The sequence below is a fragment of the Ascaphus truei genome, chromosome 4 (assembly GCF_040206685.1).
Source record: "Ascaphus truei isolate aAscTru1 chromosome 4, aAscTru1.hap1, whole genome shotgun sequence".
Classification (NCBI taxonomy): domain Eukaryota; kingdom Metazoa; phylum Chordata; class Amphibia; order Anura; family Ascaphidae; genus Ascaphus; species Ascaphus truei.
In genome coordinates, this window is record NC_134486.1 from 24,612,988 (window position 1) to 24,638,044 (window position 25,057).

At 42.4% G+C, this 25,057-nt stretch overlaps 2 protein-coding genes and 1 long non-coding RNA gene across 3 annotated transcripts in view; 1 reads left to right on the forward strand and 2 right to left on the reverse strand.

The window, feature by feature from the left end:
• The window catches only part of ALK (ALK receptor tyrosine kinase), a 797,030-nt gene that overhangs the window by 235,582 nt on the left and 536,391 nt on the right, over positions 1-25,057 (reverse strand). Inside the window, exon 5 of the mRNA XM_075595436.1 lies at positions 1,499-1,626. Coding sequence (XP_075451551.1) covers positions 1,499-1,626 — 128 coding nt within the window. The remainder of the gene's footprint in view (positions 1-1,498; positions 1,627-25,057) is intronic.
• Positions 19,479-22,911, forward strand: LOC142492620 (uncharacterized). The gene is made up of 3 exons (XR_012800863.1): positions 19,479-19,628; positions 20,656-20,711; positions 22,257-22,911. It is a non-coding gene; the product is annotated as an uncharacterized LOC142492620 (long non-coding RNA).
• Positions 21,696-23,671, reverse strand: LOC142492617 (uncharacterized). Its single transcript, XM_075595434.1, has 2 exons — positions 23,160-23,671; positions 21,696-22,796 (listed from the first exon to the last, which is right to left on the reverse strand). The coding sequence occupies exons 1-2, from the start codon at positions 23,254-23,256 to the stop codon at positions 21,718-21,720; spliced, it is 1,176 nt and encodes a 391-aa protein (XP_075451549.1). The 5' UTR covers positions 23,257-23,671; the 3' UTR covers positions 21,696-21,717.

Sequence of the window (25,057 nt, forward strand, 5' to 3'; positions counted from 1 at the left end):
TGCAGTACCCACTCGAGCTCTATATTACTGACACTTAGTCATCTCTCCTGTGTCTCTCTGTGTCGGCTACGGCAGTCTTTTATAAGCGACGGCTATATTAAAATGCTGAAGTGTCTCAGAGGTCTGAGCTTAGCCTGTTACTGCAGAGTAAATTATTCAGATGTTTGCACAGTGTTTTTTTAAACAATATCCTTTCTTGTCTCTGCTCTCTTTTACTGCCTAATGCAACCCTCCTGGATAGAAACACTTGTCTACTATACCGGCAACTGAGATATTGACAAAGTGAGTCCTCCAACCAAAGCTCAGACCAACCCATCTTCTGAATTTGGGCTGACCACCAAAAGACCACAATGAGTAGATTTTGCCAAACACACCATATTAGTGCTATACCAGTAAGCCACAAACTATCGTCTGCCAACATCTCACATAGGTTTACAGTAGCAACGCCGTTTTAATCTCTCATATAATGTATCGTACAATCAGCATTACCCCACTTTAATAACTGCCAATGTTTCACATCTACAGATTTCTCTTTATAGATGTTACACGCTTGTTTCAGATGCTGCCTTTCATATGCCAATAAATATTGAGTTTACAGTATGCACTGAAGTTGAATATTTTCCCATTTTTACTCTGCCTATGTTATTAGGGCTAGTCTGTGTTTTTTTTGGTATAGTCATTAGGAAATGACTAGCAATGGTGCTGCAGCCACACAACTTTAGAGACAGGAATACTGTGCAGTAGGTCAGAATGGTGGTACATGGCACACAAGATTATTTCAACAGGACCTGATGCAGAACACTTTTTAATGTATTTGAGCTATCCCATATGGGGTCCTGAAATGCCTGTAAATTGAATGTATACCCTCTGTTCATTTAATGCAGCGGTGGCCAAGTCCACTCCTCAACGGCCACCAACAGGTCAGGTCTTCAAGATATCCCTGCTTCAGCACAGGTGGCTGAATCAGTCCCTGCTTCAGCACAGAATATCCTGAAAATCTGACCTGTTGGTGGCCCTTGAGGACTGAGATTGTCCACCCCTGGTATAAACAGTCATTGCACAATCTGGAATATGTTGAGTGAGAAATTACATTTAATTTCTTTAACCCCCCCCCCCCGATATCTTGGTTATTTTAGAACAGATACATATTTGCTCTTTGTTTTTGACAAACAATTGTGCTTACTTGAGACTTTGTTCGGATAAACATGCCTTCTTGACTTTAACATATCTTCCTAGAAATATATCATATTTTGGGTCATTCTCAAACCCATGTAGGTTACCAATTAAGCATGCAGATTAATTAGACAACAACACAGCTGGTCATTAATGAATACTGTACAGTTCCTGCATTGCTAGAGGGTTCTCAGTCAGCCACAGTTTTAATAAAGATATATTTACTGACGTTATAACGACGAGTATTTGCGGTGCAGATCTTGTGCAGACTCATGTGTGATGTGCACACCATGTTGGGTTTGAAATGGTAGAGAGGTTACAGTACCTTCACTGCAGTTTTTTATTGCAAAGGAATCCACGGCCGCCACATTCCCTCTCCCTTCCGCAACGTATTCCAATGAGACCCGGAACGGTTTGTCCACATGTCCGATTGCACCTCGTAGCATCACCCATCTGGTCTCAGCCGACATCAAAAGAGAAGAGCAGAGGAAAATGGTGGTCAGCATTACCACTAATTTACAAGCAGGGTATCCCCAAATTCCACCTATCCATGACCGGGTCCTCATGTTGTCATTTGACAACCCTTCCAATGGTGTCTTACAAACTGCATTGAGAAATAGTCAGTGCGTGTTTCCGGACCGGCTTGTACTGAGATATCCCAGTTGTGAGAGCCCAGTTAAAAAAGAGCAATTATTCCTGTAATTTAATCTAGGAAATCTGGGACAAAACAGAATCCCATCACGTCCCTCACCCTCCAAACACTGTGACTATTCTTTAACTTACACAGGTCCTAATGTTATTAGGGTTCATGGTAACCAGTCTGCCTGGGGGATTTGAGCAGGGCTATAATTGACATGCTTCTCTTTAAATAGAATGCATTTCAGTGATAAAGCCTTGAGTTTGATGCCCAAGTGAGTAGATGAGTTTAAATGGGATAAAAAGAAAAATCTAAATAAAAAAAAAAAAAAAAAGCTGGGACTAGGTATCCGCTGTAAATACATAATAATAAAACCTGAGATGAAGTATCTTGCAAGTTAGTTATTGTTATATAGTAAATAAAAAGGGTGGACATGGAGACCCAACTTTTCTATCTCTGCGGTTAAACTCTGTGCATCTAGGACATTCTCTGTACTTGATATGTCAAACAAGAATGGGAAGGTCTTATGCAAGGGGGGTCAACCTGGGACCTGCAGGCCACAATGTGGCACGTTATGGCATTTGGAATGGCCCGCGTGATGATACTCAGGGATCAGCCACTCCTCAGCTGCGGGGCCCCCTCATGCCCAACCCGGAAGTTGGGCCCAGCTTTCACATCCACCTGCGGGCCAGCCAGTGGTCCTCCGCTGTGGACCTGGTGGTCCCCCCTCAACCCCCAAGGTAAAATTCTTAGAGTGGGGCGGATTGAGGGAGTGAGAACGGGGGACTTGAGTAAGAGAGGAGGAGGGGTGGGGTGGTGTAAGTGAGGGGTGGAGTTTAGTGAGAGAGGAGGGGAGGGATTGAGTGAAAGAGGAGTGGGTGAGAGAGGCGGGTGGGTGAGATAGAGGAGGAGGGGGTGAGTGAGTGAGTGAGAGAGAGGAGGGAAGAGTAAGAAGGGGGGGGAGTGGGTGAGAGGATGAGGGATAATGGAAGGAGAGTGTTAGTGAGAGGAGGGGGGAAGTGTATGTAGGGGGGCAGTAGGGCAGTGGCTCGCCCAACATTTGTGCAAATTTATTGACACGCCTGAAATAAAGATTTGCCACCCCTGGTCTGAGACCTTAAATGAGTGATATCTAAGCCTGCTGGACCACTATATGGCATTAAATAGAATGAAACGCATCTAATAAATGATGCTGTGTATGAGATGATTATGGCTGCGGAGGAACACTAAGCAGTCTTTGTTAAATGATGCTGGTATAGGAGAGATGAGGGGGTTGACCAAACAAAGTTGCAGGCCTCAGTCCAATAGCCAGGGAACACATTAATGTAATACAATCACAGCTGAAACATACCACATTGGAATAACAGTTGAAGGATGAGTATATAGGGAAACTATCCAAACCGCTCTACAGAAATGTTCCTTAAATATTCACAAGATGCTTTGTTGGGGCAGGGGGGGGGGGGGGGAGGGGAGGATGATAAACTATAACTTGTTAAAATGTGACAAAATGCTAAATAACGGTAAGTTAAAAAGGACATCTTTGTAATTAATGATCTGTTAAGTCACAACCATTATTTAATCGTGGCATGGTTCCTACACGTCCTTTTAGTTATTGATGGCTTAGTTACGTTATACTCTCCTGGTTATTTTTGAGCAATGCAGCAGTCCACCTTATGCTCCTTTTAAACAAATGCACAAAGTTGCATGGCCGATGCTTTTATTATATGTTTTATTTCACTCAATTCCTAACTTAATTAGAGTCTAAGCTTCTAAACTGGATAAAGACATCAGACATGCAGTATATAAAATACAGCAAGGTGGTAGGTAGAGAAGGAAGATGCCAGTGGTCACACAAGACAGGAGCACATCAGTCTGTTACATTGAAGTAGTCATATGCAGTACACAGCGACTATTTATATCTGTCTAGCTACCAGTCTCAGGGCGTGATTATACTGCAATGTGTGCACGCGCATCTGCGACGTCGCAGAGCGACATGTACACAAGCACATTCTTTCTCTGCGCACGACTGCAGGGGAGACAAGGCTGAAATCTGTTTTTTGATTGGATGGCTGCGTCATGTGACGCGGCCGTCGCAACCAGAAAAAATTTTCAAAAATTCTTCAACTGTCACCCGCATTGCAGTAGCAAGCGGCGCGGCAGTCGCGGTTGGTATAAGCGCTTTGTTGGGAAGCATACTATTTGTTTTGGCACTGTGCGGCGTCGCTCCGGCCGACAATCACGGCCTAACTCTGCTCCAGTTTCCGCTACTGCAATCCCACTTCGCCGGCACAAAAACAACTTTTTTTTGTAAAGAACTTACTGTAACAATCTAATCCTCAAGGGGACACCAATAGATCAGGTTTTAAGGATATACCTGCTTCAGCACAGGTGGCTCAATCATGGACTGAGCCACTGATTGAGCCGCGCGTGCTGAAGCAGGGATATCCTTAAAAACAGACCCGTTGGTGTCCCTTAAGGACTGGAGTTGGCCACCTCCGCCTAGGGCTATGGCCCCGGTATCTCCGCTGCAACGCGCGCCACGAGATTGGCGGCGCGTGCAGCCGATTACCTGGTCTGCAGCTCACTGCAGGAAGAGACCGGGGGGGGGGGCGGGTAGTGGCGGGGGAGTGACGGAGGCGCGGCCATGACATCACCCGGCAGGTTCGCCCTAATTGGCTGAACCGCCGGGGGGCGTGCCTAATCGCTCGACGCGAGTCCTGCTCTCAATTCTATTGAGAGCAGGAGCAGCTCTCGCCCCAGCGCTGCGGCCCCCCCTCACAGCGGGCCCGGCGGCATTGCGGGGAGGGCTCTCGTCCGTGCAGCGTCTGCCACAGCAGACGCTGTAGTAGGCAGCGGGGTCAGGCCTTAGGGCCTCTCAATGGAGACGATTTTGTCAACCAAGGGTTTTCCTTACCCTCAACTCACCCTATCCTTATCAGAAAGCCAATAAAGATAAGGGACACTTGTTCCCATGATCTGTTATTTGTATTATTTGTTATTTATATGATTGTCACGTGTATTACTGCTGTGAAGCGCTACTGTATGTACACTAATGGCGCTATATAAATAAAGACATACATACATACCTACCTACATACCTACCTACATACCTACCTACATACCTACATACCTACATACCTACCTACATGCATACATGCATACATGCATACATGCATACATGCATACATGCATACATGCATACATGCATACATACCTACATGCATACATGCATGCATACATACATACATACATACCTACATATATACATATATACATACATACATACATACATACATACATACATACCTACATATATACATATATACATACATACATACTGTACATACATACATACATACCTACATACCTACATACATACCTACATACATACCTACATACATACATACCTACATACATACATACACACATACATACATACCTACATACATACATACATACATACATACATACATACATACATACATACATACATACATACATACACACATACATACATACACAGCAAAGTACACGTCACTTTCAATACATTGTACCGTTTGTTACAGCCTTGGTACTCCTTATTTATATTTATGTTCCCATACAGTTACTTTTAATAATTGCTAATACGTTATTTGAACTTTATGTAGAAATTAATTAGAATAGTGGCTTTTTACTAGTGATAGAATGGCTTTTAATCTCATCTCCGTTATACAATTGTAATATGTATATCTTTATTTATATAGTGCATCCATGTACATAGTGCTTTACAGCAGTAACACACGTGTCATAATAGGAATAAGCTTTTCATGCATTAAAAGAAGAAATGTAGTAAAATAAATTCTCGCCTCCAAGAGCTTACAATCTAAGTATGGACTGTGACTTAGAATACTTATTGGGAATTCAATTGAACATTACAGTAAAGCAAGACAAATACGAAACCCCCAAGGAATCCATCATTTTGCACTACAGTTATTACAACATTCCACTAAAACCGTGTTTGATGATTAACGATCATGTGTTCAAATGGATTAAAAAGTAAGTGAGTGCGTGGGGAACAGTGGGGTGTTTTTGTTCTTTGACAAAAAATAAAGCTGCCAGTTTAGGACGTGTAGGCTGAAGATTAAGCTCCTGGCATGTGTGTGCCAGGCTACTTTTTAATGCATGTTCCTAAAGAAGATTAATGGCATTAAAAAGATTATGCTGACTACATATACTGCATAATATACAGGGACTTTTCACTTCATGTCCCATACGATATATATAAGAACTGCACTACCCTGTATAAGGATGTAACAGCTTAATATGCACCCATATTGAAGGCAGGAGTGACCAATGAAATGAAACCCTTTATTTAGCACTTGTGCCATAAACCCCTTAATGTAATTGGTATACACTCCACAGGTATTAACTACTGGCTGAGCTCACCCTGATCCCACAAAAACTGTGTCCCATTCACAACCAAGGAGAGTCCCATGGGGAACTTACCAAAGCTGGAGAGGCAGAACCAACACAAGAACAAGAGCACACATACCTGTATTTATAAAGGGGTACAAATGGGACGAAGGTACTAAACAATAAGAGTAAATAACTGCTGTTATTAAATAAAACGAATTTACAATTAATATATTATATTTATGAACTTGATGCAAATTAACACACAACCTTGGCTTGGAGTAATCTATTTTTTTAACGTGTTTACAAAAGAAACAAGATTGGTAAGGAGCCACTCAAAACGAAATCATACTACTATTAAAAAATACTGGGGTCCTCTCCACAAAATGCTTTCTGCCTTTGGCCGGGTGCATACAGTACCTGACCACAGCTTTGTGAGTTCACGTGAGATCATCGGTGAGAATTGGTTAGCTATAAGCGCTGGGGCATGTCAGGAGGGGGTAATTAGTGATTGGCAGTGTCAAATTTCCCATTAGGCCCGGGCCTAACGCGGTAACATTTTGGGGGAAAAATGTCCATCGCCATTTGCATTTGCCCAGCTCTTGGGTCTATCGGACTTAATGGAAAAGACTTACTTGCCAGTGCCGGCCGCCTCCGTTCTGCCGCCCTGCTTCTTCTTCCAAATCGAGCGTCAAATGACGCCGCGGACGTCAGAACCGGCGTCACATGGCAACAGTGACAGCGCAACGTCAACGGCTGCGGCCCCATTTGACGCCGGATACTGAAGAACCAGGGCGGCAGAAAGGAGGCGGCAGACACAGGCAAGTGCCTAAGGGCAGCGGATTTGGAAATCCGCCGCTGGTGATTGGGTAGCATGGAGCGAGGAGGTGGAGGGTTTCATTGTGCCAACATCAGTTTGGTTACCTGAATAACATCCTGAAAACCAATGGAGGTAGAGAGAAGATGTGAGTTCAGCTTATTCTGAAAAGGGGCAGGGGTGAATTTGGGATGTTTTATTATTGGGTGAAGTCTGACATCATCATGACAAAATAATGGGGGGTGATAGAGTGGGAGTGACCGGAGGGGTGGGGAGGAGAGGAGGGATTAATAGAAGGGGGGGGGTAATACAGAGAAGTGACAGAAGATGGGGTGTTTAGCATGACCAAATAAGTGGGATTGGTGGGAGCGGGGGGAGGGGGGGTAACAGAAGAGTGGGTAATACAGGAGTGTTGATGGAGGTGAGTGATAGGAGAGAGTGGGAGTGCTAAATCTCACTTTTTTGTTCAGTCTGATGTCATAATGACCAAATAAAGGGAGGCCATGACAAAATATAGGGGTGAGGCAGAATATTCTTTAAATCCTAGAGAATATAAGAAACCTCACAATACACATTATCTTGCCATTTTATTACATTTAAAATAATAAGATTACTTATAGTGTTATCAATAGAGTATGAAAATGAGAGCTGTCTCTTATTCTCTGTTACAGAGCAACGGATTATCTACTCGTCAAAATGAAAAAAGAATGTTGATCATCATCTATTCATTTATAATCAATATTCAATAAATTCCCACTGAACCCCGAGACTGTTATATTATTCTGAAGGGGTGCTACACAGTGATCAAAATACTAGAATCAAACAAGCTTAGAAGAAAGCTGCAGCGTTCACCAGCGGAGAATTCAAGTGAAAACAAAATTATTTGTAATGTCTAATAGTAGTACTTAAAATTGTTTAAAATATAACTTTTATGTCAAAATGATTAAAGTCGGAAGAACAGAAGAATTGTTAAACTAATTTAAAAAATGCAGGGCAAAGATATATCAAAATGTTGTGGAGGGTTGTTTAAATATTCTCCAGAGGCATATTATTAACAGTGTAATCAGCAGGAGCAACAGATGGAATTGTGTGGTTAAATCTTGCAGAGAATGTTGCCTCTTTTCGTGAACACTAGTAGCTGTTGTTACAAATGTATGAAACAGCCATAACATCTGTTGTATGTATGTTTAACACGCATTACCTAATCCTTAATTTGATACTATATCACATTTCGTGATCCATCTGTATTGCTCGTATTCACAAATCTGCCACTGTACTTGTAAGACTAACCCCCTGCCCTGCTGGGTGGTCTAAATGATTCACAGAAGCAGTAACCACTGTATCATTAGTCAGATGCTTCTTAACGTTATGTGAGGGTATCTTGTAGCTGTAGACTGCTCATTCTGAAAGGCAGTAAAACTGCCAAAGCAGAACTCTATCAGCTCTCTGATTAACAATACAACCCCCCAGTGTCTCTAAACCAGCTCCTTGCCCTGCCCTGCTGTTGCTGCAGTGACGTTTCTAACGTGCCCGACGTACGTTTCACTTCTTTGTGCAGCTTCATCAAGGGGCAGTATGCGTGACAACATTTAAACAGCCCTACAACATTTTTACATATTTTTGCCCTGCATTTTTACACGAGTTTAACTATTCTTGTGTTCTTCTGACTTTTAATCATTTTGTATTAGAAGTTATATTTTAAACAATTTTAAGTACTACTTTTACACATTACAAAATAATGTTATCTTCACTTGAGTGCTCCACAGGTGAACGCTGCGACTTTCTTGTGAGCTGCGTGTATTTTTTAGTGCTGAACCAGTTCAGGCCGTTACGTTCCGTTTCTTGAGTCCTAACAAATGTATTTTTGAGCGGATTTATTTCTCCCAATGTAATTAATGAACAATATGCTTAATGCAATGGTGAGTACAAAGGTACTGACAAACTCTTATTTATTTTAAAATGTACAGCTTTCTAATTTGTAAACACCTTATACTCTAGATACTTGGCCAGCTTTCATTTAAAAATGTTTTTAAGCTATACCATAAATAATAACCAAAAGTTTAATACATTTCTGTTACAATTATATTAACAACTACAGCTCAACCCCGTTATAGCACAATCCGCTATAACGCGGATCCACTTATAACGTGGTTTTTAGCGTGGACCCCGAATATTAAAAAAAAAGTTTTGTTTTTTTGCACACACACACTGCACACACTCACAGCACACTGTACACTCACAGCACACTACACACACTCACAGCACACTGCACACACTCACAGCACACTGCACACACTGTACACACTGTACACACTGCACACACTGCACACACTCATGGCACACTGCACACACTCACAGCACACTGCACACACTCATGGCACACTGCACACACTCACAGCACACTGCATACACTCACAGCACACTGCACACACTCAGCTCACTCACAGCACACTGCACACACTCACAGCACACTGGACACACTCACACTCACAGCACACTGCACACACTGCACACACTCACAGTACACTGCATACACTCACAGCACACTGCACACACTGCGCACACTCACAGCACACTGCACACACTGTACACACTGCACACACTCATGGCACACTGCACACACTCACAGCACACTGCACACACTCACAGCACACTGCACACACTCATGGCACACTGCACACACTCACAGCACACTGCATACACTCACAGCACACTGCACACACTCACAGCACACTGGACACACTCACTGAACACTGCACACACTCACAGCACACTGCACACACTGCACACACTCACAGCACAATGCACACACTCACAGCACACTGCACACACTCATGGCACACTGCACACACTCATGGCACACTGCATACACTCACAGCACACTGCACACACTCACAGCTCACTCACAGCACACTGCACACACTCACAGCACACTGGAAACACTCACTGCACACTGCACACACTGCACACACTCACAGCACACTGCATACACTCACAGCACACAGCACACACTGACAGCACACACAGCACCAGCACACACAGCACACTCTCACAGCATACTTCACACACTCACAGCACGCACACACTCACAGCACGCACACAGCCCGCCCTACCCCCCTACTTTGGTTTCACTGCTGGGGCAACTTGAGACTGCTGGTGGGGATCGGTGCGGGGCTGGGGGAGGATTGGTGTGGGGCTGGGGGGGGGGGGATTGGTGCAGGGCTGGGGGAGATTGGTGCGGGGCTGGGGGATTGGTGCTGGGATCGGTGCGGGGATCAGTGCGGGATTGGGGGGGATCGGTGCGGGGCATCATGGGGCTGCTGGCGGGAATCGGTGCATGGCTGGGGGGGGATTGGTGCAGGGCTGGGTGGGGATTGGTGCACATACTCACAGCACACTGCACACACTCACAGCACACTGCACACACTGTGCACACTTACAGCACACTGCACACACTGCACACACTCATGGCACACTGCACACACTCACAGCACACTGCACACACTCATGGCACACTGCACACACTCACAGCACACTGCATACACTCACAGCACACTGCACACACTCAGCTCACTCACAGCACACTGCACACACTCACAGCACACTGGACACACTCACAGCACACTGCACACACTGCACACACTCACAGTACACTGCATACACTCACAGCACACTGCACACACTGCGCACACTCACAGCACACTGCACACACTGTACACACTGCACACACTCATGGCACACTGCACACACTCACAGCACACTGCACACACTCACAGCACACTGCACACACTCATGGCACACTGCACACACTCACAGCACACTGCATACACTCACAGCACACTGCACACACTCACAGCACACTGGACACACTCACTGAACACTGCACACACTCACAGCACACTGCACACACTGCACACACTCACAGCACAATGCACACACTCACAGCACACTGCACACACTCATGGCACACTGCACACACTCAAAGCACACTGCATACACTCACAGCACACTGCACACACTCACAGCTCACTCACAGCACACTGCACACACTCACAGCACACTGGAAACACTCACTGCACACTGCACACACTGCACACACTGCACACACTCACAGCACACTGCATACACTCACAGCACACAGCACACACTGACAGCACACACAGCACCAGCACACACAGCACACTCTCACAGCATACTTCACACACTCACAGCACGCACACACTCACAGCACGCACACAGCCCGCCCTACCCCCCTATTTTGGTTTCACTGCTGGGGCAACTTGAGACTGCTGGTGGGGATCGGTGCGGGGCTGGGGGAGGATTGGTGTGGGGCTGGGGGGGGGATTGGTGCAGGGCTGGGGGAGATTGGTGCGGGGCTGGGGGATTGGTGCTGGGATCGGTGCGGGGATCAGTGCGGGACTGGGGGGGATCGGTGCGGGGCATCATGGGGCTGCTGGCGGGAATCGGTGCATGGCTGGGGGGGGATTGGTGCAGGGCTGGGTGGGGATTGGTGCGGGGCAGGGGGATTGGTGCTGGGATCGGTGCAGGGATCAGTGCGGGACTGGTGGGGATCGGTGCGGGGCTGCTGGCGGGGATCGTGTGGGGCTGTCGGGGGGATTGGTGCGGGGCTGGGGAGGGAAATCGGTGGGGGGATAGGTGTGGAGCTGCTGGGGGAAGTGAGGCTGCTGGGGGAAGTGCGAGGGGAGTGTGGACAATGCTGGGGGAAGTACGGTGGCTGCTGGGGGAAGTGTACTGCACCGACACACTTTATTCGAGCAAATACCCAGTATGTACCTGGCAGATACCTGGAATGCGCCGCTCCTCACCTCTGACAAGCCCCGTTGCGTTTGCCTTCCCAGCCTGGGTTCATGCCTGGCTGACGGGCGGCTGATCTGTTAAATGATAATGATTAGGATTTAATAGGCTGCAATGCTTCGCGTGTCTACCAGATGGCATAAATTCATGAATTATAATGCAGTATATATATATATAATGTGCAGTATTGCAGCCAGCGGGAATAAAATGCTTCAATCCCTGCTTGGAAAATACCTCAATGCACTCGGGCAGAAAACAGTCACAAACCTCAATACACCCGGGTATACCCGAATTCGTGGGACTAGCCAAGCTCGAATAAAGTGTGTCGCCAGTGTAGGGCTGCCGGTATCTCACTCCAACTCTTCCCCCCTCCTCCCTCCTCCACCCCTTCCCCCTCCTCCGCCCCTCCTCCAGATCGGGCGTGCGGTGGCCATTTTTTTTAAATTAGCGCGACCCCAGATATAGCACAGTCGGATCGGGTGGCCACCGAGGACTGCGCTATAACGGGGTTGAGCTGTATTTAGCTATTGGCCATGTTGTGGCGTCATTTGATGCCGGAGCCTTGCAGGAGGTGGGGGGGGGGGGAGGGGAGAGAGGGGGGCGGTACCGGGAGGTGAGAAGGTATGGGGGGGCACAGGGTCAAAACTTTGCACACCCCTGTCATAGTATATTTTTCAACTTTCTTAACTTTCACATTCCACAGATCTATAACAATGAATTATCTTCTGAATTGAAGCAGTTATTTGGGAATAGGTTACTGTCACGATAATACCATTAAAATATTCAGTATATATATATACAAATGTAAATACAACTGTACTGTATGCTCATCTGCATGTCTCTATATACTGTATATATCAAAGGGTCACCGGAACTGAACCATGTTAGTTTCCGCTCCGTGGACCCCCTGCTTACCAAGATACTTATCTACGTAGGCAGTGACTGTGGTGACGACCTGATCACATGATCTTCTCCACATAACTTTGCATCTTTGGTCCTCTTCTGCTGCACTAACACTCATTTAGTGAACCCTCCAAGCCGAATCTTCGCCGATTGATCACAGGAGAACGGATCGATCGGCAACTCAGCTAATTACTTATCATTGTGTGGATTGTATTGATGCTCATAATAAAGGGGGGGGGGGAAATAAAATAAAAAAACCATCAGCTTGGACTGTTGCTTTAAAGCAGGAATCTCAGCTCAATGTGGCTCAATACACCCTGGGAGAAAATATCCTGGCAAATGATGCCTACTAATGAATTTGAACTGAAAAGGTGGAAATGAGAAGAGATTATGAGACTTTAAGAGCATTTTGCCCATCTCTACAAGTATTTAATTACAATTTAAATGTGACACTTACAATTACAGTGTTAAATTGACTGTAGATATAATGAGACATTTGTAAATGTCATTGTACAATTCAGGTTTTCTACTATTGCAATTGTTTCCTCTGCAATAAACTCCCTCGCTGCCAGTGGGGCAGAAAAACATGGCAGCAGTCCGGCCGATACACTAAATATCACATTGTAATTAGTTTTTTCACAGGGCGCCAGTAAGTGGCAACCACTGTGTTAGAGTAGGGAGGCTCAACTCCAGTCCTCAAACCCTCCCAACAGGGCAGGTTTTCAGGATATCCCAGCTTCAGCACAGGTGGCTCAATCAGTCCCTTCTTCAGCACGGGTGGCTCAATCAGATTGAGCCATCTGTGCTGAAGCAGGGTCTGATTGAGCCACCTGTGCTGAAGCATGGATATTCTGAAAACCTGACCTGATGGGGGGGGGGGGGTTGAGGACGGGAGTTGAGCCTCCCTGTGTTAGAGTGTAACTGTCAGTTAGCATATATAGGAAGAACAAAAACACTGTTTAAAAACAAACATTTTGAAACAAGTAAATACTATTTGAAATATACTGTATATATATATATATATCCTCTTTATAGTGTATTAAGACACATTCTGAAATGCACAACAACAATCCTAGTGCACTAAGGTGCAGCGGGATTTGAAATAGTTAATCTTGACATGGGAGGTGGAGATAGGGTTAATGCTGTTGCAAAACGTGAACATTACTGGATTTTCAGAATGAGTTCAATCTGTGCCACATGGTTTCAATATACAGACCTTATTCCTCTTAGGGCCTCATGCAGTAAGCGTTGATAAGGGAAATATGGCCATGTTATAGCCAAAATTGGGTTTGAGATTCAGTAAGCGCCGATAAGTGCTTCATATCGCCAGGTTTCGGAGCCGATAATTTGGTTATGGCCAGTCGCCTGCCGATAAGCCTGTTTTCGACACTGATCGCCACTTTTTTAAATCGGCTGGATTCAACAAAAAAAAACAGCTTATCGGGGCTGATCGGCACTACGAAATTGAGATGTTATGGCCGATTTCTCCCGCCAACTAAAGTTGGCATTTTGGACGGGAGAACGATCGCTAAGGCTGCCGGAACGGCACTTAGAAAAAAAAAATCTTCTGTACATCAATGGAGTCAATGGAGCGGGGACGTATAACAGTATAGTACTGTTTACGTTTCATTGCTCACAATACAAGGGGGATTTGCATTACAGTGTGGGGGCATTCCCTGCATTGTGTCACAGCTGATGTGTCTTATTTGCATAACATTCGACTTTTACATGTTTGCAGCATTTGCGGGTCACATTACTCATCATGTGATGATGTGGCAAGGGAAAATACTATACTACACTCTTAAAGGAGAACCTCACATCATATCACACATTTTACTCAACTCAGCGACAATTATTTACATGATGTCACACATGTCACACATGTCACACATACACAGTATATTCATCTTCCTTTACATTACACAATGCTTGTAATGTGACACGCATCTTTAAACGTTCATGTACATCTGTATTCTCATGTTTACATATACTTTTGGGTCCTCCCTATTTTCATGACGTCACTTATTGGACGCTCAATCACATTGCATGTTTACATTGTAACCGTTGCATTACAAGCACTTCAACCTAACTTATACACACATGTACAGTAATTCATCATTGGGACACCTTGTAAACTCATTCTATACCAACTATCCTCCTTACACAAATGCATGCATATGCACACGACTATTCATTGTTGCCAACATGTCACAATAACATGGATAATTACACATGTTACACAAAACTTTTCCCACGTCAATCTCAGCCTTTTTGTCTCATTACATGACTGACTCTTGCGTTCACAAGTGTTACATGCATTGCACATGCAACTATTTATTTGCAAGCAATCTTTGTACAAAGCTTCACGTCACATCATTGCCAAATATCATCATTCCCTGCAGAATACACACAACAAATACTTAGAACAACAAGTGCACACAGCTTGCCACAGAAGTACTTTATTATGTTAATGTAACACCTTGCATTTTACTATGTCACCTGACATCATCACATACCTATTTAAAGGACGCACATTACCTGCTCATTCACAGCTACTCATTTCAAAATGTTGCGAATGTTTAGGAGACGGAGGAACATTCTTTTCTATGACATGCTTGATGATGAAGACAATCATATAGTGCAAGGGAGGGACACACCGAGGGACAGTGACAGTGACGCGGATACGACAGGGACAGGGAGAGGGACAGGCCGAGGGACAGGTAGAGGGACAGGAGATCAGAGGAGAAGACAGAGGAGACAACTTGTGCCTCGTCCGCGTCTGTACAGGGAGAGAACCCTGTTAGATGGGATGAGTGAGGAGGAGATTGTAAGTCGCTATCGTTTGAGTTCAGCAGCAATCTTAGCTCTTTATGAGGAGATAAGGGGGGATTTAGATTTTTTCACAGCCAGAGGTCGTGCAGTCCCTGGGCTTGTTAAAATGCTGTGCTCATTACATTATCTTGCTTCCGCGTCATACCAGACAACTGTGGGCATAGTGGGCGGGGTCTCGCAATCTACATTCTCGCGGGCCTTGACCCAGTTTCTCTATGCACTCAATAGACGCGCTAGGAATTATATTCATTTTCCTACAGAGGCGACAGAGTGGCTGGAAGTCAGGACTGGCTTTTATAATATAGCAGGGATACCATGTGTGCTGGGTGCAATCGATTGCACACATGTTGCTTTGATTGCACCTAGTCAGAGTGAGCATGTGTACCGCAATCGGAAGCACTACCATTCACTCAATGTACAGGTGGTATGTGATGCCACGATGAGGATAATGCATGTGGTACCCAAGTTCCCTGGTTCCAGTCACGATTCCTCTATCCTGAGGAACTCTTCAGTCTTCCATGCGTTCGAAGAGGGACATTTTGAACCTGGTTGGCTGCTGGGTGAGTACATATTTACATGTTCTAACACAAAACACTGGTTGATTTAGGAATGTTGGCATTGTACAATTTGATCACTAATGTCAGCTTATGTGTGCTCCATTCATTATAGGTGACTCAGGATACGGAATTAGGCCGTGGCTCTTGACTCCGGTGCTAAACCCTCAAACTGAAGCAGAGGACAGGTACAATGCAGCCCATATATCTACAAGATCTGTTATAGAGAGGACATTTGGCCTACTCAAGACCAGGTTTAGGTGTCTGGACAGAACTGGTGGGGCTCTTCTATACAAGCCTCAAAAAGTGTCTGATATTATCCTTGCCTGTTGCATTTTGCACAATGTTGCACTCAGGCACAATGTACAGTCAGACCTAGCTGAGGCTTTGGTAGACGAGCATCCCACCCATGTAGCTGCTGAAAATGAACAAACAGCCAGTGGTGGCCAGACACGACAGAATCTCATCAATTCATTTTTTTCTTGTAAGTACAAACTCATATGTTCCTAGTACTACTTTTATAGTTTAATTATGTTATATTAACAATAATGTTTCTTTATATAACCTTCTGTTAGGACACAGATGAATATGGGTTGCACACCTTTCTTTTCTCTGCTGTGTGCACAAAGGGATGTGGCACCGGTATGTTATTGTTGCACAGGTTATATAATCCCTCTTCAATTGTACTTTAGTTGTGTGTATGTGAATACAACTTGGGTAACAAAGCAATAATATTTTAGCATTGTGTTATTCCTTATGCTAAGACAAAACACATATTATGCCCATAATCATTCATGCTTCTAGTATGCTTACATACAATGTTATTGGTGCAGTGTAACATGTACATCCAGATGATGTGTACACCAGGCTGATTTACATTTTGAATGTCATGAAATATACATGGTGTTGTACATTTAACACCAAATACACACTTTGCTGTGTTGTTTACGGTACTGAAGATGGCATGTCAATGTTTGCAATTTATATATTGTTCCTTTGCATTATAGGTATATCTCCAGTATGACTGATCATGGTATGTATATTTGCTGACATCTCTCATAAGATGTGGCTACCTCAATCTTCCTATAATTATTGGAACTAAAAACCCAACATATTGGTTTAAACACAAATGTTACATATATGTACTTTCTGTATCATGTATATGCATTTAGCTACTCTTGAGCTTTCATGTGCATTGTATTACAAAATGATTACTCACATTTCATCACATTTTATGTAGGTTTCCTTATAATTTCCATTAATGTAATATAGAGGTGGTTGGAGAAAAGGGGATAACTGTACTTATTTGTTTACTTACGGGAGCACATTCATCACTAGCATAGACACACTTTTTAAGACAACTGTTTGTGTCTCTATCAATTGGTGTAGGATCCATGTATAACACCGACAAATGATAACACCAGCTTTATTATGGTAGCTTATATCATCATATTGACTATACTATGTATTTCTAAACGATTAATAAACACAGTAAACTATAGTTAGTTAGGTTAATGAAATATACACAGAAACGTACTTCATAACATGATGGTGATGTCATATTCAGAACATCATGCATTGGAGGGGACCATAACATCTGGCCACTAACATTATTTGCTACAGTCCCAAACCATTTTATCTACATACCCATGTAACAAGAGATTTTAAAAATAAATGGCTACTTGGTTGTAAGTGTCCTTTACATTGGGAGAAGGAGTGGCTCAGTGAGTAAAGACACACACTGGCACTGATAGTTTGAAGCAGGGGAGTCTGGTTCAATTCCCGGTGTGGGCTCCTTGTGACCTTGGCCAAGTCACTTTATCTCCCTGTGCCTCATGCGGCAAAAAAACATTTGTACGTTCCACGGGCCAGGGACCTCAGGCTGAAACATGTGTCTGTAAATCGCTGCGTACAACTAGCAGCCCTATACATGAACATGCTCATATTATTATTATTATTGTTACATAGTTTCGACAGTCATACGTTCCATTACATATTAGAATACACAAATGTGTTAGCAGAGTGGGAATGGTTGTTATATATAAAACACACCATGTCATAAAATGTTAGTAGTCATTAAAGAACACTCAATAAAAATTCATGAGGCACTCTTTTGCAACATCATTATGTTAATTAAGTGCTTATGCAATATAGGCATAAGGGTATCACATTTTTAATTGTTTGTTAATAAGCGCTGCAAGCAATATAAAATTAGTTCCATATGTAGTATAGTAGTCGGTGGCTCCTCCTCACAATCATCTCATATAAAGGTAGACTCTTCTGAAATCATACATTGATCCGATTGTATCTTCCCCGACATCTCTGAAATACAGCAAACACATGATGGTCAAAGATGGCACCTTACTAGATATGCATCCGTGACAACGCGTTACGCAGCTCTATATGATTGTGTAGATACACACGTCAGTCACTTATATGTTAGAAGTAAAACTGTTCATCAGTATGTAATGTTTCTTTAAATTTGTAGCAGGCATAACTATGTATAAGAAGTGAACGTTGCCTGTATACTGAAAGATGTGCGCGCACATCTTTGTGTGCGCACGCACTTCACGCTTGGCTCCACTAACTGTTAGCGCATGCGCAAAACAAAGCGTACGTTGTGCGTTCAATACATGTTGAAAATACCAGTAAACATAACATCTTTATTTCAAATACAATGAAGACGAAACTACATTCGTTCTAAACGAGTACATCTGTATTCTTTTTAAACAGACGTGTTTGAACAGAAAGCACGGCCGATAACACAATGCGCAAATGCAATACGTGTGACGTCATGTTAAGCCAGCGTGAAACGCACGCTAACACTCCTCCCACTCAATTAACATTCGGCTAACGCCCAGGGTACGCCTACAAACACTGAGCCGCACGCATCACACACTGCAGTTACCGTTACTATAACAAAACATGACAGCCAATAGGCTTTGAGGCGCGCACGTCGCTTGGGGGCGGGGCTTACATCAGTAATCCTTTTTAAGGACGCCTTGGCCCATGACAAGGGTCCCACGTCATACGTGGTGGACCCGGTTTTCAATGTTGTAGATGTTGCATGATAACAAAACAGGTATGTGTTAGAGTAATGGTAAAATGTTGCTAATATGTTTAAAGGGATAGGAAAGTACGTATATTTATTCCGTCAGCAATGTGTACTACTCTTTCAGGTCCTACTATATTGTATTAGGAAACAATTTGTTTGTGATCGCTACATGTTATGCAGTCTGCAATGTTACGCTGTATCCACGCATTGAAAGTGAAAATGGTGGTTACAAAAAAAAACAAAATTTAAACGCAGAGTCAACGCATAACGATTGTTATATTTACCATTCTTCTAGAATTAACTCTTCGCCTGGCTGCAACTGGTCGCTCCAGAAATGCAAGCCATTTTCATCCACGCTTAACCCAACCGCTGAATCCAGTATGGCACATATCTCCTCCAGGATGCGCTCATAGGAATCGCCACTGCTTTCTTCAAATAATTGGTCGGGAGGTAGGTTCATTTCTTCCGGTTCCCATTCCAATGCAATTTCAGCTGAAAGGCTTGGTACATAATCATAGTACTTTTGTTCTTGTACAATGTGGGTTTCAGGAATGGAGGCTGCAGATATTGCAGCACGTATCGATTCAAACGGATCAGTAGTAGCGGATACATTGCTATTGCCATTAGGAATAAATATGCCTTTCACGACAATATAAGTGCCGTCTTTCAGGATAAATTGTTTTTCCGGGGCAATCTTCCAGAAACCATAGGTGTGTTGTAGCTTATCCTGGTCACGTTCAAAAAAGTCATTACTTGATAAAGTGAATCTTATTGAGGAATTAAAATTCCGTGCATGCTTACGGTCTTGGTAATAAGGATATTTTGCTCGAATGAAATCATCGATTTGGCGTGTGCTTGCTTTCTGTCCGCGACTGTTCAAGATGGCTTCACAGATCATGTACTTATACCCTAAAAGGGGATTAATATTGTTAACGAATTCATCAGCCATGTCTGAGTAGCACAAAAGCTGTGTGCAGGTCTGTGTTATTTGCTCATCAAAATGAATGTGCTGAATGGCTAACAAACTCCTGTTTTTCCTTGTCAAGGTCAACAAAAGTAACTACTTTGACTCCTTATTTCAAACGCCAATTGGATTTGGTTGTCTAATTGGGTTAACAGTTGTGGTTCGTGATATGGGACTGTGGGAGAAACATTTCTCCTTCTTTTATCTCGTTTGTGAAAAACATCCCTAGACTGTGAATGCGTTCACATAGTGTTTTTTTGAAAACTAACAAAGGCCAGTGTGTGAAAATATTTCTTAGCCAGGCATATCAGTAAAAACACACCTGCAAAAAGAAATGTTTTTTCCCCGCTTACATTTCTGTGTGTATGTGAAAGTCTGGTTAACTCCCTGTCTGCATGAGTTTAAATACGTGTGTATATATATATATATATATATATATATATATATAAATATATCTCTTATAAAAATATATATATATTTATATATAATATTTTTTTTTTTTTTATATTGCAGGAGTACACACAACATTGATGGCATTAAGTATACCTTGTATGAAACCTATTTAAATGGTGAGAAACATGATTGAATTAAGTAATAAACATTTGTTTAAGCACAATACTGTTAGAGTCTCATACTTAGGATATTTCTCAAACATTAGGCCTGTATTATTAAAATAGTGTGCTTTCACAAGGAAGCATGAAGTGTATTAGTTTGTGTATACCAGTTTATATAGTACTATATATATATATATATATATATATATATATATATATATATATATATATATATATATATATATATATATATATATATATATATATATATATACACACACACATATATATACATATATATACACATATATATATACACATATATACATATATATATATACACATATATATATACACATATATACATATATATATATACACATATATATATACACATATATACATATATATATATACACATATATATATACACATATATACATATATATATATACACATATATACATATATATATATACACATATATACATATATATATATATATACTCACACTCACACTCACACTCAGTGTGTGTGTGTGTATATATATTATTATACATTCTGAGATGTTATAGAAACGAACACACAACTGATTAAAGGACAAAATTACAATGGCCAAGCAAGGCAAAGGTAAGTAATAATTTACACATAATCCTGCTGTACACGTACAAGAAAGATGTTTGCACTTACTTAGGTGTTTTAATAATTGCATGTGACTAATATGCATATGCAATTCTTACATCAATTAACACACCCAAATGCAATGTTTTGATGCAAAGTCAATGGCAGCTTCTCTAAACTTAGCAACTGGCTCCTGGTGGACCATTACTGAACAGACGATTACAACATAAATATTTATAACACAATTAATTATGAGTGTTAACATTTCCAAACCTTCACGTGTACAAGAACATAGTTGAAAGTTTGGAAACAACACAGTCTTCAGCATACATACAATAGTAATTAGATAATCTGAAGTCAACAAAACAAGGCCAAAGACATATTTTCTGAATTATAACATTTATTTTTTTTGTTCCTTTTGCGAGCGAGTAACAGGCCTGCTTGTTGTCTCTTGAATTTTCCTTTTTCTTTTGCCACCAACTTTAGGCACAACAGAGCCACTTTGAGTGGCCTCTGGCACTTCACGGGCAGGGCTTGTGGCCAGTGACAGTTCACCTACAGGGCTTGTGGGCAGTGATTCACCTACAGGGCTTGTGGCCAGTGACTCACCTACAGGGCTTGTGGCCAGTGACTCACCTACAGGGCTTGTGGCCAGTGACTCACCTACAGGGCTTGTGGGCAGTGATTCACCTACAGGGCTTGTGGCCAGTGACTCACCTACAGGGCTTGTGGGCAGTGATTCACCTACAGGGCTTTTGGGCAGCGATTCACCTACAGGGCTTTTGGGCAGCGACTCACCTACAGGGCTTTTGGGTAGTGACTGTTCACGGACAGGGCTTGTGCCCAGTGACACATGTGAGCAAGTTGGTAGACACTGCACAAGTGATGGTTGGTCTGTTTCATGTGTGTCTTGTTTTGTTTTTGTCGCCTCCTTTGTAGGTGTCTGCTGCTGAATTTGTAGAGATGGCAGCGGTAGGATGTCATCAGGAACCTGCACAGCAATGTCTGCTACTTGACCGGTAACATTTGGGCCTGGTGAATGAATCTCAGATGATTGTGGTGAAAACTGACCTGCATGAACAGATCCTGGCTGGGAGGTGTTGAATTGTGGTACATTAGTCATTCTCCAGTAATTAGCTTGTGTTTGCTGAACAACTAATGCTTCAAATGAGGTGTTGATTTTTTGCAACTGTTTAGGCACTTCAATGAAGACTCTGTGGAGATGTGCCAATTGTGATACTGTTTCTTCCTGCAGTCCAATCATCCTTTCCAGCACTGTCATCATGTCTGAATGGCGACGATTTTCTGCGTCCACTATTTTTCCCTCTGAAGCTACAATTGCATCGTATGTGGAAGTTGATGGACGATTTGGCGGTACAACAGTTTCTATTGGCACCTCTTCATGGTCACATGATTGTATTTCAGTCTCTTCTGTGGCGTCATCCTCATCATACTCATCATCCTCATCACCATGATGTTCTAAAAAGAAATGTACACATTATTAAATGGCATGTTAATGTATGCTGTGTTACTATGTAATTGTACTGTGTCCTAAGTAACACCTAACATGTTAGCATACGTTTTATAACCTCATTAAAAACTACCTTGACTTACGAATAATGTTTGGACTCAGTATGAAATATGAATGAATGAAAAGTTGCTCTAAACTCAGAAGTCCTACATGATAATTAACATCACTAACACAATACATGTTGCCTTACACTTAATTTTCACTGACACTAAGTAATCCTATTTAAAGAAGATGTGCAAAACAAATAATGCACATGACAACATAACATATAGAAGAGCACATATTATATGGCCAGCAAATGATACACTCACCTTCTAGTAGTGTTGAGCTGGCTGACCCAGGTGAAGACACTTGTTCCATCTCAGGTGACACATGTCCTCCAGGGGCAACTATATATAACAATAACATAAGTTTTACATTTACATGTGTAAATATTGAACAAACACTTATTGTATGTTCTGTATTTATGATTAACTAACAACATCAGTTCCTTAACCGAAAATGTGTGTGTGAAAGTGAACATAAATAGTTGTAATAACAATGTACATGCCTGTGTACTTAGAAGTTTTGAGTTCCCTAACATACAACATACTATGTTTCTGCAGTAATGCGTGAGGATAAATAGATTAAATGAGTACATAAAAATCATATGTTGTGTAGTGATATCAGTATCATAATGTACATAACTATCATGAGATGACCATTCACAATGGTTATCATGAAGGTGGTCATATTGCAAAAAGTGTTATTTTTGGTAGAGGATATGTGTGGTACATTAATCGAAGATGTGGCACACCTGAATGTGGCTGTGACTCAACAAGACAACACATGCAGTGTGTGATAATGTGTCTTTCATAGTAGTTCAACTATAGATATGAGTGAACTAATGTGTGACGTACGCTTTGATAAGTAATGAGTTGTTGGGGCATTTAGTAGCTAGAGTTAAGCTTTCCAATGAGTGTGATTAACTTCAGTTGTGCTATTCAGGTTGTAAGAAAGGTATTCCCTTCCCCAAAAAGCCTAATCAGCCACACCTTTCAATGACTTGAAACAGGTGCAAATGGTGTGAACTAAGTTGACCGTGAAATGAGGCTGTAATTAGTGTGTGTGCTGAACCCCACCCCCTCTGTTGAAGTGTATGCTGTGATGAGATATTAATTGCAGCTGCTTTAACACAATGGTAGATGAGCTAAGTAGTCATCTGCAGTGTTTAAGTTATGAAAACAATGACATAACATATGATACGTGTGCCTCATTATGCTGTCTGTATATGACATAAAGCAAAAATGGACCTTTTCATAAGCAACTATAGATGTGTTAGTGCCAGTGATGTTTGTAGGCCGTTACATGCAATTTCTTTGATGCATGCTTAAAATAGGCAGTAATGTCATGTTTGTCGGAGTAAAATCAATAAAATACACAATAATATGATACATATTTCTGTTCTGTACCTGTAGCTACTAATAATTTCTCATGAACATGTGTTACACGTGTACTACCCTGTTGTTCCCCATCTTCGCCCACCATCAATTGCTTCCACTGCAGCTATGCATTTTGGGAATTCACATGTAAATGAGCACGCAATGGCACGTGCTATATTAGTTACTGCTTTTAGTAGGACTACTACATATATGTCTATTTTGAGATATATATATACAGAATCAGACATATACATATATAGATGCAGGTATGCTTATATTGTGAAGACAGTATAAAAAGCAGTGTAACTATGCAAAATAACTGTAAGCAACGACACGCCTAGTACAGTAATATTTATCACCTGCTGGAAATTGTGACGGATAAATTCCAATGTCACGGTCACCAGCCAAGCCTTCCACGACGACGGTAAGTAATTTTGGCCGAAGCAGCTCCTCCAATGGAGTCAATATGAGACGTTGTGGTGTGGGCCCACCTCCAGTGCCAGTAGCATGCACGCGTTGGTCTTGTATTTTCTTTTTCAATTTGGACCTAATATCATCAAATCTTTTCCGACAATGATACTTGTCCCTGACACGATTCCCACAGGCATTGACACCAATGACTATTGTGTCCCACATTTCTTTTTTGCTTGCTGCACTTGTCCGCCCTTGAAAAACATATAAAAGATATGAGGTAAATGAATAATAATATAAGCACCAGTTTCCTACACTGCTAGCTGTTCCAAGTGATAGCAAACATGCTGTTTTATGTGTAATATGTGCAGCACATG

Excerpts from the sequence above, each read along its gene's own strand:
- LOC142492617 (XM_075595434.1), bottom strand. The coding sequence starts at position 23,256 with ATGTTATTGTTATATATAGTTGCCCCTGGAGGACATGTGTCACCTGAG. Across the intron at positions 22,797-23,159 it reads CAGCTCAACACTACTAGAAG|AACATCATGGTGATGAGGAT; the intron begins GTGAGTGTATCA and ends ATTTCTTTTTAG.